At 41.5% G+C, this 19,065-nt stretch overlaps 1 protein-coding gene across 2 annotated transcripts in view; it reads right to left on the reverse strand.

Annotated features, from left to right (window-relative positions):
- Positions 1–10,193, reverse strand: part of MAOB (monoamine oxidase B) — a 118,126-nt gene extending 107,933 nt beyond the window's left edge. Inside the window, exon 1 of one of the 2 annotated variants that reach the window (XM_032756759.2) lies at positions 9,997–10,193. In XM_032756759.2, coding sequence (XP_032612650.1) covers positions 9,997–10,042 — 46 coding nt within the window. In that variant the 5' untranslated portion in view covers positions 10,043–10,193. The remainder of the gene's footprint in view (positions 1–9,996) is intronic. The other variant, XM_032756760.2, reaches the window with a different exon arrangement.
- Between the last annotated feature and the right edge of the window lie 8,872 nt (positions 10,194–19,065).

The raw sequence follows: 19,065 nt of genomic DNA on the forward strand, positions 1-19,065 counted from the left end.
CATGTTACAGAGAGCAAAATTTACTTGCCACCACTAAAATGTTACAAAACTGAAGATATTTTTAATTTCTAGTGCCTACAACTTCATTAGATTACAACTACAAACTGGTGAAGAATCTTGATTATCTCTGTACTGTCTGGGGAATGGTTGGGTGGGGAGGAAATGTTGGTTTCCTATTGAAATGGCTAAGAAGTCCATTATTACAATTCCATCATAAGGTAAATTGGTAAAACTTTCTTGGGGCGACAATTTTGTTATAATTATTAAATGCCATAAAAGGATTTCTAACATTTATCTCTGGAAATTTCCTAAAGAAACAATCAGAATTATGTACAACAATTTAGGTTCATAACAGCTTTGTTGAAAATAGCAGAAAGTTTGAAAAAAACACAAATGCTCAGCAATAGGAGATTGATTCAACAAGTTGTGATACAATCATATGAACTAATGTTATAAAATCATGAAAAAACATTTAAGACATAGGTAAACATTCATAATATATTAGTATTTATTTTTAAAGGGGATACAAATAAGTACAGTAAATACAACATAAAGTTTGCATAAAGAAAATATAGGTGGCAATAGTAACAGTGGTAAATATTTTATGGAGTTCAATTATGGATGATTTTCATTTTCTGTTTGCCATTTTCTATAATTTACAGATTTTCACAATAAATATTATTTCTGCATTCATGTTATTAAAAAAGATACTCACACCTCTCTAAAAAATGTCCTCAAACTGTAGATCATCAAGATGGAATGTGATTGCATCTTTCATTTCTATCAGTGGCCTTTCTTCTTACCAAATGTTTGAAGTAATTTTGGTTATTAACTAATTTGGTTATTAATTCTTAACTTTATCCTCTGAAAAAAGATGCTTTGCTGGGTAACAAAAGCTCTTCCAATGAGCTTGTTTCTTTAATGTAGAAAACTGGAAAATAACCCAAAGAAGTGAGATACAACTAAAGACATAATTATCAATACACAATTTAATACACACACACAACAGGGATCACAGGAAAAAAAAGTAGCCCAACTTCAAAATATGAAGTAAGGATTCCAAATTCAATTAAAAGAATCATTAAAAATGTTGGAGAGGTTAAGCAAAAGAGACAATTATTTAGGCTAGAAGGAGAGCAAATAAAACTAAGGATCTAGTAGGACATCTTCATCATTGTGTAATTCTGATAAATTTTGTTGAAGAGGAGAATAGAATTAAAAATGGCCTAGCTAAGAGATGCCTAACATAAGATCAAGAGCTCAAATTTCAGATATGAAGTGGAAATTAGACAGTATATGACATTTAAGATGCCATTACATGGAGACTCTGGTAAGATGACTAACATTTGAAAGGTCAGACCTACCTGAAGATGTTTTCTGATGGTGCCCCTCTCTCACAAAACAAAAGGTTTAAATGACATTTTTGTTTGTTTGTTTTTGTTTGTTTGTTTTTGAGACAGAGTCTCTCTCTGTCACCAGGCTGGAATGCAGTGGTGCCATCTCGGTTCACTGTAACCTCCGCCTCCCGGATTCAAGCGATTCTCCTGCCTCAGCCTACCGAGTAGCTGGGACTACAGGCGCCCACCACCACGCCCAGCTAATTTTTGTATTTTTAGTAGAGACGGGGTTTCTTCACGTTGGCCAGGATGGTCTCGATCTCCTGACCTCACGATCCGCCAGCCTAGGCCTCCCAAAGTGCTGGGATTACAGGTGTAAGCCACCTCATCCGGCTGACAGTTTTTATATAACAAATAAGATGAACTATTCACTTTGTGTGTGAGATTGCCAGAGATACACGTTTTATCATTTAGTAAACTGGGTCACAGCCCTTGGGAAGAAAATCTCTGTTTTTAGTTTTTTAAAGAAGAAAAAAATGTAAAAACAGTCAAGTCCTTCAATCCCAATGATAAAACTTTGGAGGGAAATTTGCAAAAATAAAATATAGGTGACAATAGTAACAGTGGTAAATGTTTTATGGAGTGCCTACAACTTCATTAAATTACAACTAATTATTGTTTGTGATACTTCTTTTCTGGATAGGCTGCCTGCAAGACAGTGAAGAAAGCAAAGTGCATCTTTGGAGACCTCCTTCTACTCATCCTCCCCTTCTTTCTATCCCCATTTCTCTTGAAACCTCCCTTGGGCATTCAGAATAACCCAGTACATTATAATCAGCTGATCACCTGTCAATCTTTTCCTGAATTTCTATCCGTGTTTTGGCTTCCCTGGTTATCAGGCACACGACCATCCACCCTATCTTTATAGTATAAACTGTCGATGGCTCCCTATTTCTTACCGCAGGAAAACCTAACTTTTCACTTTGTTTTTCAATCGCTCATTTTTGGATCCTGCCCCCCTCCTACTAACTTTCCTTCCCATGTCTCCCCATCCTTTTATTCTAGACAAGCTGGACTTTCTACTGCCCTGTAAATATAAAGATCAACTGCTAACTGAAGTCTCTGGCCCTATGATTTAAATGATTCTTCCCATCTTTAAAGCCTCTCTCTTCTCTACCCTCCCAAATCTGGACTGTTCTTCAGAACCTGTTAAATTCTACTCCCTTAATGAGACCTTCTCCAACTCCTGGGGTCTTTAATGATTCTTCTAACTTAGTCCTTGGGTCCCACAGTTCAGAATTCAATTACACATTATTTTAATTGTTCCTTATTGCATGTATGTGCTAGTCTTGGGTCTCCATCTGCATTTTAAGTTTCCTGAGGCTGGGAACTTAGTCTTACTCTTTTTCTATACCTTCCTTCAGTAAATAAATGTATGCTGACTTAGGAAACATTGCTAACAGGGACTTGGCTTTCTGTATCTTTATTTACTGAGTTAATGGAGGAGGCCGAAGATGGATCCATTTTGTGAGCATGAAAACAGAAAGTAGAAATAGTGCATTCAAAGTCCTAGTGATTCTAATCTCTCACCCAGCACCATTTGATCAGGATGTCCTTCTGTTTGCATTTTCTCCTAAGACTGAGGGCTCCTCTTCCAGGACAGTAATTTTATTCAAAAGAAAGGGCTGTGAGGTCTGGAGCCAGCCCTTTGCACTCTCTAAATGTGCTTTTTCTTGGATGTAAAACCAGGCAATCTTAACTAGTAGGTAAAACTCTAAAGATGCTTCCATCTTCAGTCACCAATGATTCTATTAAAGCAAAGTATTTTTAGCTTGGTCTTCTAAGTTTGTTCCTTGAATATTCAAAATCAGGAGGGAATTTTATACCATTATGGCCTCCTCTTAGGGGAAATAACAACTTTTACGCAGACTCATTACTAATAAGTTAAGCCCAGCAAATGAGATTCTTGCAAAAGCATAATGGTACACATTTAACCTGAGCAAATTTCCAAAGCATTCTCTTATGGGGCTGAAAACACTAGTTCTTCACACACATATTACACCTGAACGTGGCCCCTCAATTTGGCTCACTTTTGCACCCTACAAGGGTATTCGATCTTGCATGACTCCAGGGTGCCCTCAACTAAGTACTGCCCAGTGACTTGTACAAATAACAAAGTTAACATTTATTGAGAATTCTAGGAGTTAGCCCAGGATCACTCCCCCACTTTTGAAGTACCAAGAAAAATTGAAGAAACTTGGCTGAAGAAGTACCAAGACAAACTGAAAGAGCTTTAGATATCTAGCAGGGCATCTTTTGCAGAAGGATAAATTGAAGAATTAATAACCACATTTATTTATTATTTATTTATTTATTTATTTTTTGAGACAGAGTCTTACTCTGTCGCCCAGGCTGGAGTGCAGTGGCACAATCTCAGCTCACTGTAACCTCCACCTCCCGGGTTCAGGTGATTCTCCTGCCTCAGCCTCCCAAGTAGCTTGAGACTGGAGGCGTGCGCCACCACACCCAGCTAATTTTTGTATTTTTAGTAGAGACGGTGTTTCACCATGTTGTTCAGGCTGGTCTTAAACTCCTGACCTGAAGCGATCCACCCAGCTTGGCCTCCCAAAGTGCTGGGATTATAGGTGTGAGCCACCACACCTGGCCAATAACCACATTTATTAATAACAAAAATTCCCACAAATATTTTTAAGAAGAAAAGCCACTGATATAAATGAAAGATGCAGTCACATTCCATCATGGTGATTTATACTTTGAGGAATTTTTTTAGAGAGGGAAGAGTATGGTGTTTCTGGAAACATGAGTTGCAGAAATAATACATATTTGTTGTGAAAATCTGTAAATTACAGAAAATGGAAAAAAATGAAAATCATCCATAATTGAACTCCACAAAAAAGCTAACCCCTGTTACTATTGCCACCCCTATTGCCCAAGCTCCACATTTAGGGGAACAGATGGGATTTGAATCCAAGTCCCAGGCCTCCAATGCCGTTGTGTTTAACAGCTGTGTTATCTTCCTTCCTCTTCGTATAGGAATGTTTTGCATTTATAGTTTCTGACATATTTATCTCTTAAAATGCATATTAAAATAATTAGAGTTAAAGCCTTTTGTTTAAATTAAGCTGCTGACTTTCTCACATCATCTGTGTTAGTAAATCATATACAATCCAAGAAAACAGGGCTTGGAAGCAGAATCCCTGACACAGGCTAATGTTCCCCGAGTGTGCATGCACACATGTGTGTGTGTGTGTCAGTGCATTCACATGCACAGCCACAAACCACTTCCTCAACCCAAAGTTTGACAGTGAGAAAGCTGGCACACTGGCACTTCAGACCACTAGTTGCTAGCAGACATTTTGTCAGCCTGATGAACAATAATCATCAATATCTATTGTGTGCCTGCCAAATGCCAAGCCACATTCCAAGCACTCTACATGTATTTTCTCCTTTAATCCTCTCAGCCACTTTATGAAATAGATACCATTATTATCCCCATTTCCAAATGAGAAAAGTAAGGCGTGGGAAGGTTAACTATTTTGCCCAAGGTGGCACAGCTAGTTAGTGGTGGAACCAGGGTAGACACCATGCCCTTAACCCCTATGCTCCACCACTGCCCTTGTATGTATGGCAGGGAGCCTAGACCTCAATACCCAGTCAGAGGAGAAGGAAATTGTGACCATTGTCAATGGCCAAGCCAAGCCTTAAGCCTGCCCTGGTGACTTCTGAGGACACATGGGGGCCTAGAAATTGTGACTCTAGTGGCAATTGGCTCTACTCACAAAGCCCACCAACCAGCCCCATCACTGTGTCCCAGGGGTGTTAGAATCAAGCAGAAAGAACAAGGCTTTGTCATTCTTAACCTTCACAGAGCTTTTGTCATTCTAATCAAGCTCCTACCACCTTGCACAGCATGTAGACAATGCTTGATATGCTACCTTATCATTTATTATTAAATAATATTATTAAATAAATAATATCATTTGTTATTAATGCATTTATCTTCTATTGTAGTTAAGACAGGAATCAAGTGGCTGAAATGAAGACCAGATCAGAATTGGAATAATAGCCAGGTTGAGGTGAGGCTGAAGTACAGATCTAAGACTTCTGGAATTTCTCCTGATGCGGAACCCAGTGGGTCTCAGAGCCCAAAGTAAGCCTGAGTTCTTCAGGCCCCTTGTGGGGGGATAAAGGAATGGGCTGAGCCAGGATGAGGCTGAAGCCAGGCAAGTCTCTCCTGATGCCCACATGTATACGTGGCGTCCTGTTGCCACCTTATCTATGCTGCACATCCAGAAAAATTATTGGTTGGTGAAAAGAAGTGATTACATAGAAATGCCTGTTTTTGCTCCCTTAGATTGAAAAACTCTACAAGACAAACAAGGATATATTTCCAAAAAGGTAGAGTAAGGCACCTATAAGCCAAAGCCGAAGTGATCACTGTTTATGGTCCTACACATGCATTCTTTCCAATCTTTGAAACAAGCCGGCCAGGAAGGCATTATGAGTCTCATTTTAAAGATGAGGCAGCTGAAATACAGGGAGGTTATGTACCTTTTAAGGTTCCACATAGGAAAGCATAGGAAATGAGATTCATAACTAGTGTGTTTGACACTAAGCCTATTCTCCCCCTCCCGGTCTTTTTTTATAGGCAGTCTTTGTCTGTGGCCCACGCTGGAGTATAATGGCATGATCATAGCTCACTGCGGCCTCGAACTCCTGGACTCAAGCGATCCTCCCACTTCAGCCTCCAGAGTAGCTGGGACTACAGGTGCACTCCTCTATACCCAGCCTTGTGTGTGTGTGTGTGTGTGTGTGTGTGTGTGTAGAGACCGTGTCTCATTATGTTGCCAGGGCTGTTCTCGAACTCCTGGGCTCAAGCAATCCTCCCGTCTCAACCTTACAAGTTAAATCCTATGTTCTTTTAATATTGCTGTATTACCTCTGTGTATTCTTTCCTTGACTAGGATATACAAATTTTCAGGCATATCTACATAACTATTATTTTTTAGGACATTCAAGTGGGTTACAGGAGCCCAGGGAAGTTCTCCATTTTTCTTCACCAAAGGTGAGAAAGAGGCTTTGCCATTAACACATGGGCCACATCTGCCCACCACACACCTCAACTCATGACCCCTTGTGAGCCATCTCTGAGATTCCCCGCCAAAGCCAGTACCACTAGCCTGCAGTCAGGCTTGCTCTCCCTGCCACACAGATCACCTGCCAGGTGTTGGTTACAATTTGGAAGTCTGGTTCCAACACTTCCAGGGATCTCAAACAAGTGCCTGCCACCCTCAAATGACCAAGTCTCCTCTCCTAAGCCTGGCCAAAACTTTCTTGTTTCTGCTTCAAGTTGCCTTTTTTAGTTTTTATTTTGGGGATTGAACAAGAGCTATTCCAGAATTGCAAAAGATAGTTTCCATGGTTCCACCCACCCAAACACTAAAACTGAGAGACGCGGGACAGATGCAACGTATTGCTGTCCAGTTCCATGTGGGAGATGTCATTGCTGTGCCAAGTCTCTGGACATGATCTGCCCCTTGGGTAAAAGAGATTTCAGTGAATACTCATTTATACACCATACACATTTCTAAAAAGTTAGTCTACAACTACCTTGGAACTTTTAAAACATCAAAAAAGAAAGTTATGTATTAGCCAGCTATCCTCCCAGTACGCCTCTCTTTATCCCAAAGGGAGTGATTAAAATTTGCTGACAGCTTTAAAAATTATCAGGGAATTGCCAGAATGTCCCATGTTTAATAATTAACAAAGTTTAGAATGCAGAGTCAAATCCAGAGACTTTTAAACATAAATTGTTGCATAGGTCACCTACTAATTCGAAAATTCTACACACTATACTCTTGATTTTGGCCATTTCATCTACTAAAACCTCTATCGTACATATTTGTAACCCCAATTTCGTTCCAACTGCTAGATTTCTCTCCCTGGGTGTCCTCCCAGAACCTCCAACTCTAGATGTCCTATCTTTTCCCAAAACCTTCTCTCCTTCTTCTTCATATCCTTCTTTTTGCTAATATCACCACCAGATGTGACACACGCCATTTGATGCATGGCACTCTGAATAAAAAATCATCGGCGCTATTCATTGATCACAGAAAGAGCTAAAAGTTTCTGATATACAAGGCTCCCCATAATTCATCCCAACTGACTTTTCTAGCTTTCTCTCCCACCAGACCCCTCTGGCAACTCTCCACAATGAAGTTCTTAAGTTATCTTACACGTTACCATGTTCTTTCACATATTTGTGGTTTTATACAAGCTGCTCTTTAGTTTAAAAATGCTTTCTTCATCTAGTCGCCTGGTGAATTCGTATTCATCGCTTAAGACATAGTTCAGATGTCATCAACTCTGTGAGTTCTTCTCAGATTTTCTCAGACAGAGTTTGATGTTCTCTCCAATCACCTTCCCTAGAACTTTTTATATGCACTATTAAAGCACCTATCATAGGCCACAGATTAGTAATTATTCTTGACTGTCTTCCGCATCAGTTTGTGAGGGCCCCAGGAACAATGGCCCTGTATAAATCATCTTTTATTCCTTTGGGGACAAAATGTGGAACAGGAAGTAAATGTTCATTGAATGAATGAATAATGAATCAATGAATGGACCCCTCCCATGGCACGCACCACCTTCTATCTTGTATTGTCTGAGTATCCCATCTCCCTTCTTGAATTGACAAGTCTTCCGGGGCAAGAACAACATGATCCATTTTTGAATACCCTACACAGCCTCCCTCAATTCCTATTGTCTGAATAAATGGGTAAAACTCTTGAGGGGCTTGTGCCATATTTCAGGCTCTGCAAAGCTATTTTACTCACATTGTTTCACTTGCCCTGTAATCCAGCAGTGACTAACTGGTGTTATCCCCATGTAGCAGATGAAGCAATTGAGTAAGACTGGGCCTTGGAAGGCTGCTTTCTTGGTTCTTAGAACAATGGCTATTCCGTGGAATGTTCTTGAGAAAAGTCAGATCTACTCATCAGTACCTTGTTTTGATCAGAGTTTGGGAGGATGAATGCAGAGGTTTCACCAAACTGCTTGCAAAAATAGTTAAACCCTTATCTACCTTTTCCAGATGAGTCTAACATGAGTAATGGGATTGAACCTGGAGGTTTGGAGTATGAATCAGAAAGGGACAAATCATGAAAGGAAAACAGAAAAATCTGAACCCATTGGGCATACTTTAGTAAGAAAATGACTTTGGGGGCCTGAAAAGAGAAACTTCAGCTTCCGTAAGACGGGGTGCTATGCAAGGCAGCATCAAGAGGCACTTAGTAATATTTTCTAAAACACCTAAGCAGGTATGCTTTTAAGTCCAAGTTCCTCTAGGAGAGAAGATGTCAAAAATACTGAAAGAAAACTGAAGTTATACACAGCTTTGGCCAACCTCAGCATGTTGTGATTACACATCTATGTACCTGCAACACCAGGCACAGGACCTGGCATGGGCGAGCTCACCAGAGCCTGCTAGACAGATATGGTAGCCTGAGATCCCACCCAAAGGGGAGGAAGGCTGGAGCAGAAGAAGGAGGACGGGACCATGGTCAGCACCAAACATCCAATGCCTTGGTTTTTTTCTCCAGCCACAGGAGAGTCAGAACAACTCTGCCCTGCCCTCCGGGCAGGGAGCAAGGCCAACCCCTACTTCCCAAAGGCCACTTGAGAACTCCTTAAGGCAAGTCTTAGACAACGCATCCACGGGTCTGGAGGTGTCCTAATTACCGCTCAAGTACTAGGCAGCGTTAGGAGGTGGGCCAAAGCGCGCCCAGGGGGCCATCAAACAGGCTGTGCTGAGAGCATCGTTGATTCCCATTGACCCTACCCCATAGGATCTGCCTGATCCTCCACAGAGGGTAAGTTCCCCCACTACCCCCATCCCTTCTTCTGGCTTCTATTTTTCGGTGCCCTTGGTATGTACACAGCCCCCTGTGGCTGAGGGGGCAGTGTCTGTCCCCATCCTTGCCAAATATGGGCTAGGCCAGAGAGCAAAGCTGCAGCTTGGCCACCCTGCGCTAGGAGTGGGGTGGGGTGGAGTGGGGGTGGGAGAGGGATAGGAGGAAAACAGGCATTTGCCAAAAAGACACTGCAGCCTCAGGTTAGATCCATGACAATCACAGAACCTCAAAGAATCAGGAGGGCCTGGAAAGTCTTTGGCAATCGATTGGCCAGGCTCCAGCCTCTTCTGGTCAAGGTCGTTTTCCTGATGCCAGGACAACAATACTATGTGGTGCATGCTTGCTCCAAGCGAGGGTGTGGAGTGTCCAGGTCAAGTTGGAGCAAATGACTGACCTTTGTGCCACCTCCCCACCCCTTTTCCCTGGCTTCGAAAATTCCAGCAAGCGAAGGCCTAGCAGCCTTCTGGGGGAGAAGTTCAAAGTCTGGCCCCAGAGCTGCAACAGGCTTCCAGCCTCTGGCCTCTGCGTCTGGGAACGCAACCAAAATTGCCTCCAAAGGAGGGTTCAGTGCACGGCGCTCCGGACCCACTGGAGCCCTGCCCGTGCATGGACAGTCTGGGGACTCCAGAGTCAGCCCCTGCCCCACGGCCACCCCCCGCGTCTCCCCCAGGCAGCCACCTGTCCGAGCGCGTAAAGAGGAAGGAGCGCGCACAGCCGCGACTAACCTGAGATGCCGCCCCCCACCACGACCACGTCGCATTTGTTGCTCATGGCGCTCGCCCCGTTCCAGGCCTCCCTGGTGCCTGCTGCTCCGGTTTCTGGGCCTCGATCCCAGTCCTGCCTGCCAGCCAGCCCGCCCGCCTGCCCGCCGGCCTGCTGCGCGCTGCCCCCGAGCACCAGCGCCTCGGCGAGCCGCTATATTACCCGCCCCGGGAGCCCGGACGCGCAGCCCCGCCCGCCCGCCTACGCGCAGGCCGGGTGCAGCTCGGGGCCACCGCCCCCTCCTGCAGCTCTGCAGCCCAGGCCCGGGAAGGGCGGGTGCCTGGGCGAGAGGTCACCTAGGACCTCAAAGAGTCCCGCCCCAGAATCCCCACTCCTCAGCCTTCTGCACGGTATTTTCCCATCAGCCTCCCTAATGCACTATCAAGCTTGGAGGCTGGGAGGATGGCAAATTGGGGTGTCTTCCTTCAGGGCCCCAATTACTCCTTGGGTGTAGGGCGAATAATAAGAAACTTCCGTTGAGTGATTTCAAGGTACCAGGCACTGTGCTCAGCACTTTATGCATGATTCCTGTTCAAGCTTACAACAATCCATTTTGCAGATGAGGAAAACAAAACATGGTGAGTGACAACATAAGATAAAAAGTCAGAAAGAAAAAAAGAAAAGAAAAGCTAGGAAGATTCCAAGACCCACTTCGATTCACCACACAGTACTACCATTTCTTGGCATTCCCAGCCCACCTCACCCTCCTTCCAAATACCCACTTCTTTCTCCACTCCCCCTGTGTGATTAAGTCAGGAAGGCTCCTCCCTAGCACCGCAAATGCCGCACCTTAAATACACTCTTAAGCAATGCAGTGTGTCCTTGGTGGAAGCTGTTGAGGCTAGACCCCAGGAGACTAGTGGCAGCAGGGAAGAGGTCGTGGATGGGCATTGTGGGATTCAGAACCCCCAGAAGCAGCAAGCCAAGTTACCTGTGTGACCCTGGAACGTGGGTCTGAGGAGCCTGGTTTAGCCAAACATAGGGATGATTCAATAAGATTATAGGGGTTTAAGCTAAGGTGACTCCAGGGAAAACAGAAGTTTATGTCTTCTGGACAGTAGGAAAGCCACCTCTGAGAACTAAAAGTGGGAAGAAGCAGCATAGGGTGGCTTTTCAAGAAATAAACAGGTGAAGTGCTTCTGTTCAGGCCTGAGAGGGGCTGGCTTCAGATCTGGGGAATTTGATGAGAACCTGAAGCAAACCTCTGCCTCATCCCACACCATTCCCTGTATCTACCTGCTACCAAGGTATCCTGAGCTTCTGCTGTCCTCAGACCATAAGACAATTTGGGCACTTCTGTGACTGAGTCACAGGTGACAGGAAAAGTCTTTGTCCACCTCTGACTTCTATCTGTCCTGCTTTGGTATAAAACAGTCAGACCCTGTGCCTGAACCCCGATCCCTACCTCATGTCCCCACTGCAGAGAATGAAGCTACCTCACCCTGCAGACATTTTGTGCTGACCTCCTCCTTGCCATCCCCTATCTGGTCCACCTCTGTCCACAGGTCCCCGAAGCTGTGAGCTTCTTGGCTGTGGATACTCTTGTCTCCCCACCTAGCCTGCAAGTGAATTACGTGCCAGGTGAGGTAGGATGAATGGAGAGGATCTGCTACGGTTTGAATGTGTCCCCCAAAGTTCACGTGTTGGAAACTCAATCCTCAATGCAACAGTGTTGGGACATGTTTAGGTTCCAAGGGTTCCATCCTCATGAATGGATTAATGCCACTATAAAAAGGGCCTGAGAGAGCGAATTTGACCTCTTGCTCCTTCTAACCCTCATTGCCCTTCTGCCATGGGATGACACATTGGGAAGGCCTTTGCCCGATGCCAACCTCTCAATCTTGGAATTTGCAGACTCTAGAACCATGATACAGTAAGTTTCTCTTCAATGTAAATTACCCCCCTTAGGTTTTCTGTACTAGCAGCACAAAATGGACTAACACAAGATCCTTGTGGGCTTTTCTTGGAATCTCTTTTGCTTAGTTCCAACAGTGCAAGTCAGCCAGGAGCCTGGGGATCTAAGACTTTGAATAAAGAGGCCAGGAGAGGAACCACACAGTTCCATGGTATCTGGAGAAAATTCATTAGCAAACAGCATTTTCCCCAAACAAAGGTAATCAGTTACCTTGTGCTCCATGAGGTATATTTTTAAAAGGGATGGGGGGCGGGGATTGAATTAGAACCCAGGACTTGGTCATAGGAAAAACAGCAGCCACCTGTTGTCCCCACATACAGACAATTATCCAGATCCATTCAGGGCCCTCAGTCTCTTAGGTGGAATGATTCCTGAGGTCTATCTTCTCCATCTGCATTGTGTGGCCAGATGAAAAGCAGGACTTTTCAAACTTGAACGTGCATACAAATCACCCAGATTTTGGGTGGGGTCTGAGAAGACACATTTCTAACAAGCTCCAGGTGATGTCAGTGCTGCTGGTCCATGGACCACACACTTTGATCACATTGTCTATTCCGGGCCTCTGCCTCCCCATCATTTTGAGAACCAGCTCCATGCTCTAGAGCCCCTTACCTATTTCAAGGTGCTCTTTGTAAGAAAGTGTCCATTCATTATACCAGCATTTATTAAACACCTGCTATGCTGAGCCCTGGGGAAGAGATGAAAAGGATGGAGTCTGTCTCTGCCTTCCTGGGGCTCATGCTCTGTCAGGGAAGACATACAGGAAGAGTGATCACAAGCATAATTCTGAATATTGCCCTGGAACCTAAAGCAGGGCTAGATAACCCAGCCCAGGCAACCACAGAGGACCTCCAGGAGGAAATGACATTTCTACTGGGGCTTGGAGGATGAATAGGAGTTAATTAGCTACTGAGGAAGATGAGCACTCCAGGCAGGCTGATCAGCAAGTGCTAAATTGAGAGGCAAGCCTGAGGCTGGAATAGTGGAAGAAACATACACAGGCTATCTTTGGCTACCTTTATGACTTTCACAAATACCACAAAATTAATAGTGAAGAATACAATGATAACACTGGATGATTAACAATAAATACAATGATAGAAATCATCACTTATTTTTGTGTATGTTTCTGTCTTCCCCTCCCAACTAGATAATTAATTCCTGCAGGAAGGGATAATGCATTATCTTTTATTCATCCATTCAAGAATAATTTATTGAGCAACAACTCTGTGTCAGACATTGTGCTCATCATTAGGCATATGCCATTACAAACAAGAAGCAATGTGAATTCTGGGAAAATTAAATATGGAAACAGACCATTACAATAAACCTAATTCACGTTCCAATGGAGCAGTACTCAACAGCTTTAACCAAAAAGCACAGAGGAGTGCAGTTTGCCCCTAGCAGTGTTTGTTTGCCTTTTCAACTTGATGAAATCTATGTCTCTTTCATCAATTAAAGTGAACTTACTTTCCTTTCATTTTTTTATTAGAAGATTCCCAAAGAGATAAAATGTTCTCATTACTTCTTTCTTACTGTCCAGCTTTTCATTAACGGATATTTCAGCGAATGTCTCATGATGCCACAGGCGGTTTCAATAAAGTAGGCTGTGCAGAACAGAGTTAACCAGATATTATCTAAGTTGTACATTTTGCTTTTTTTTTAAGCAGGAAGCTTGACAGGGGATAGAAAATTTGTTTTAAAATTAGATTCTTCAGAGCTTTCCATTTTTTCCCCAATGACTCTGTTAATCTTTTTAAAAACACATATAGAGGGATAAAGCGATGAAAGAGTCAGGCGTTACAGCCAGGATAGCTTTTTAATAATGTTAAATTGGAAGTGTTATAGGGCTCCTGGTTCTGCCCAGTGCAGTGTTCATCATCAGCTTGGATCCTAATCTGAAAGCATCCAAATCTTTCCCTTGAGGTCAATGAGAAGGTGGTAGGGGACCCTTCAATGGGGCAAGACTTTGCTTTTGTACCCAAGGACTTGTTTAGGGGGGATCACACATCCTGAGGCAACACAAAAGTTGGAGGAGCCCAGCTTCAATCCAAGTCAAGGCCTTTCACAGGAAAATGGGCTACAGAATCTAGGCCCACCTCAAAAGTTCACAGGCTGGTTTAGGATGCCAAAGGAAAGACCTACCCCAGAGCCAGGGACTGGTCAGGTATTTGATCAAAGTAAAGTTGGCAGGGAACAAGTCAAATGACAAGTGGGCATTCACAACTCACCTCAGTAGACTGACAGCCATGTGGAGGTGTTGACCTGGCTTATAGAGACAAGATTGAGACAGACAGAAAAATAACTTTTACTTCCCAAAGAACCAGAATATGGCCCTTTTCCTTATGGTTCCATTGTCATAGTATGAGCAGGACAGGGAACATGGGGGCACATTACAGAGAGGTTGGCCCCAGAACACACAAAGTCAGGCAGAGACACCAAGCCACAAGTCTTCAGAAAGATAGAGGTCATCCCCAAACATGCTATAGAGCATGTTGAAGAAAAACAAGGCCTTATTTTCATTATAAGTGCTAAGCAATCTGCACCCAAAGTGAATTTTTTTTTACAATGAGTGATGTCAAGACTAAGAATATTTCTACAACTTGGCAGGGTATGGTGGCTTATGCCTGTAATCCTAGCACTTTGGGAGGCTGAGGTGGGCAGATTGCTTGAGCTCAGGAGTTTGAGACCAGCCTGGGCAATATAGTGAGACCTCATCTCTAAAAGAAAATAATAACTTAAAAAAATAAAAAATAATACTTCTACAACTCATACATGGGGCCCTAAACAAGGAATGATGTATCAGAACAGATGACATGAAAAGAACTGTATGGCACACAGAGGAAGGTCAAATAGCAAAAATTCTGATCAAGAAGAAGTGAAAATCAGAACGAACATTTCTTAAGAACATTGGGTCAAGGATTTTCACCAATTCTTTTAGTAAAAAGAAAATTAGAAATAAATATTAGGGGCCGAATACTAATTATTGGTTGTTGAACAGTTATTTTGAATGAATTTTTCTGTTTTATATAATTCTAACTTCATAGTGTAAGCTCACTGATGCAGAATCAATTATTTGGTTACATTTATGTAGCCTTGAGTTAAATAATCTCTCCATGTTTTATTATAAAATAGATATTTATGTCATGTAGACTCCTGATGATGATTGCAATCAAGAGTCTGGTAACTATGGGTAATTAGATAAGAAAAGTAGCTCTTCTTATAGATGGCTACTGTAGTAAGACATATTCCTGGCTGGGAGAGTTATTTATTACAAAATGATGCTCATAGCTTGGACTTGCATTAACTTGAACTCTTCTAAGTAATAGAAAGCCAATTTTTATGAATGGTTGAAACAAAGTATTTGTTTGTATGGGAGAGGGCAAATTAGAGACACTACAGGAAGTTAAAGCCTATGGCTGAGGGTAACATGTCTACTCCCACAGAACTGAGGATTCTATGCCCACAAATCAACCAAAATCCAAGAGACTGTGTCACAGCCTGGAATACCTGGGAAGCGAACAGGAGGTATTCTTATATCTGAAAGTTTGTATCCTTTGACCAACATCTCATTTTCCCATCCCTGAGCTTCTGGCAGACGCCATTCTACTCTCTGTTTCTGTGAGTGTGACTTTTTTTAGATTCCACATATAAGTGAGATTATGCAGTATTTGTCTTTTTCTGTATGTCTTACTTCATTTAGCATAATGTACTACAGTTTCTCATCCATGTTGTCACAAATAGGATTTTATTCCTTGTTATGGCTGAATAGTATTCTACTGTGTATATATACCACATTTTCTTTATCCATTCATCTATTGATGGACACTTAGGTTGATTCCATGTGTTGGCTATTGTAAATAATGCTGCAATGAACATGAGACTACAGATCTCTCTTCGATATACTGATTTCATTTCCTTTGTATATATACCTGGAATATATACAAAGGGTTATATGGTTATATGGGTTATATATCAGTTCTATTTTTAGTTTTTTTGGGAAACCATCGTATCAGCTGTGGTGGAAATGTCCACCAACCCACCAACAGTGTACAAGGGTTCCATTTTCTCCACATCCTCACCAACACTTATCTCTCTTTCTCTCTCTTTTTATAATAGTGCATAAGGTGATATCTCATTATAGTTTTGACTCACATTTCACTCATGATTAGTGATGTTGAGCACCCTTTCAGGTGTCTGTTGGCTTTTTGTATGTCTTATGTGGAGAAATGTCTATTCAGGTTCTTTGCTCATTTTTTAATTGAGTTATTTGATTTTTTTTTTTTTTTTTTTTTTTGCTGTTGAGTTGTATGAGTTCCTTTTATATTTTGGATACCAGCTTTTTATCAGATATATGATTTGCTAATATTTTATCTCATTCCATAGTTACCTTTTCATAGTGTTGACTGTTTGCTGTGCAGAAACTTCTTCGTTTGATGTAGGCCTCTTGTTTATTTTGTATTTTGTTGCGTGTGCTTTTGGTATCATATCCAAAAAACAACAACAACAACAACTAAACACTGCCAAGACCAATGTCAAGGAGTTTTTATTTCCTGTTTTCTTCTAGGTGTTTTATGGTTTCAGGTCTTGTATTTAATTAAGTCTATATTCCTTTTTTAGTTAATTTTTGTATACAGTGCATGATAAGGGTGCAATTTCATTATTTTGCATGTGAATACCCAATTTTCTCAACACCATTTATGGAAGAGACTGCCCTTTCTTGATTGTGTTTTTCTTAGCACCTTTGTCAAAGAGTAATTGACTGTATATGCATGGGTTTATTTCTGGGCTCTCTTCTATGTTTCATTGGTGTATGTGTCTGTTTTTATGCTAGTAACATACTGTTTTGATTACTATAGCTTTGTAACATAGTTTGAAACCAGGAAGCGTCATGCCTCCAGCTTTGTTCTTCTCTCTCAAGATTGTTTTGGCAATTTGGGTCTTTTGTGGTTCCATATGAATTTTAGGATCATTTATTCTATTTTTTTGAAAAATGTCTTTGGGATTCCTTGAATCTGTAGATCACTTTGGGTAGTAAGAACATTTTGACAATATTAATTATTCAATCCATAAGCAAGGGATACCTATAAAACATATTTTAAAGCTTCTGTGACTAAAGCAGAGTGGCATCAGTTCATGAACAGACAAAATATTCAACAGATTGGAAATTAAAGAAATTGATTCAATAGCATATAGAAATTTATCATGTAATTAAAAGGAGCATCACAAATCCGTGAGGAAAAAATGGAGATTGTCATTTCTCCATAAAGTTTATTTAAGCAGTCTCAAACTTACAGAAAATTTGCAAGTACAGTACAAAGAACCTTTTATTCCCCTGAAGCATTTGAGAATAAGTTGTTGACATTATGTTCTATCACTACCCCCAGTACTTTAGTGTGTATTTTCTATGAACAAAGTCATTCTCCTACATAACTATAATATGGCCCTCAAAGTCAGAAAATTAACAATGAATTATAACTACCAACTAATCCTCCTATCCCATTCAATTTTTGCCAATTGTGTCAATAATACCCTTTCTAGCAAAAGAACCCAGTCCTGGATCACGTGTTGCCTTTAGTTGTGCAGTCCCTGTAGACTCCTTTAATTTAGAATAGTTCTCAATCTTGCCTTGACTTTTCATGACCTTGACACTTTAGACGAATTTTGTATAATTACAAGACATTTTGTAGAATGCCCTTTAATTTGGGTTTTTCTGATGTTTCCTTGATATTAGATTCCTATTGTGTATCTTTGGCAGAAATATTATAGAGGTACATTTGTGTTCTCCTAATTGCCTCCTATTCTGTGGTGCACAATTTTAATTTGTCCCATTACTGGTGGTGTTAATTTTGATTTCTTGGTGATAGTGGTATCTGCCAGGCTTCTACTATAAAGTTATGCTTTTTACTTTTGTAGTAACTATTTTGTGGAAAAGTACTTTGATACTATGTAAATACCTTGGTCTTCATCAAACCTTCAATGTATTCACTTATTTATATCAGTATTAACTCACAGATTCTTATTTTATTCAATGAGTTGTAATCCATTGCTAACTTTATTTATTTTCATACTCAAATTATCTGCGAGTTAGCCAGTGGGTATCCCTTCAAGATGACTTCTCTGTGTCTAAAATTTCCCTCAAAATGTAGTATTTAATAAATGGTATCAAAATAACTGTATAGCCTTAAATAAAAAGATAAAATTGGATCCATTCTTCACATTGTATACCAGGATACATTCCAAATAGATCTGGAATTTAAATGTAAAACAATGAAACGTGATGAGTGAAATGCTACATAAACTGAGAGTGGGAAAAACTTCCCTAACACTGACTCAAATGCAGAAGTATCAAAAGAAAAGTTGAACAAATGTGATCAGCCTTGCCCTTGTGGTGTTCACATGATGTCCAGGACCCTTTACCTGGCTTCAAGGCATCCTGTGAGCTGACTTTAGTCTCCCCTGCTTTCAGCAGCACTCCCAATAATTCCACGACATAGATCTTCTTGGGCAAGCCTCCTCAAGTTCACCCAGGCCCATTCCAGCCTCTGCATATTTTCCAGGAACAAGGAGAGAGCCCTTCCTAGAACCCAAGCAGCTGGCACCCTCATCTCTGACTTCCCAGCTTCCAGAACCGTGAGAAACAGACTTCCATTGTTTAAGCCGCTCAGACTGTGGCATTTTGTTATGGCAGCCTGAGCAGACCAAACACAGAATGGCAGGCTCTTTTTCTCTTCTACTCTTAGCCCTCCTCAGGCTACTTTTTAAAAAATTTTTTAAATTTTGTTTACTTTTTCTGCTCATGTACCCTTTCTGAGTCACTTTGCTAAAGACTCCTGTGCCATCTCTGTTACTTCTGCATGATTTCTTCCTTCTTGGTTCCCTGGTCACATGGTTTCCCAATTTCCCAAGCCTAGCTACTAAGCTACTTTGGTGAAGCCTTTCATGTTACTGGGAATGTTGCCTTTTCTCTCTCAGTAAATCAAATGACCCATTAGCCAGTCCTTGAAATACCTTATGCCCATAAAAAATCTACAGTGGAAATGTCTTCAAATTTTACTGTGATTTCTCTAATAGATAGTCTTGAGTTTAGGTAGTTGGGGGGGGCAGATATTTTAAA

The sequence above is a fragment of the Hylobates moloch genome, unplaced genomic scaffold (assembly GCF_009828535.3).
Source record: "Hylobates moloch isolate HMO894 unplaced genomic scaffold, HMol_V3 SCAFFOLD_7, whole genome shotgun sequence".
NCBI classification, from domain to species: Eukaryota; Metazoa; Chordata; class Mammalia; order Primates; family Hylobatidae; genus Hylobates; species Hylobates moloch.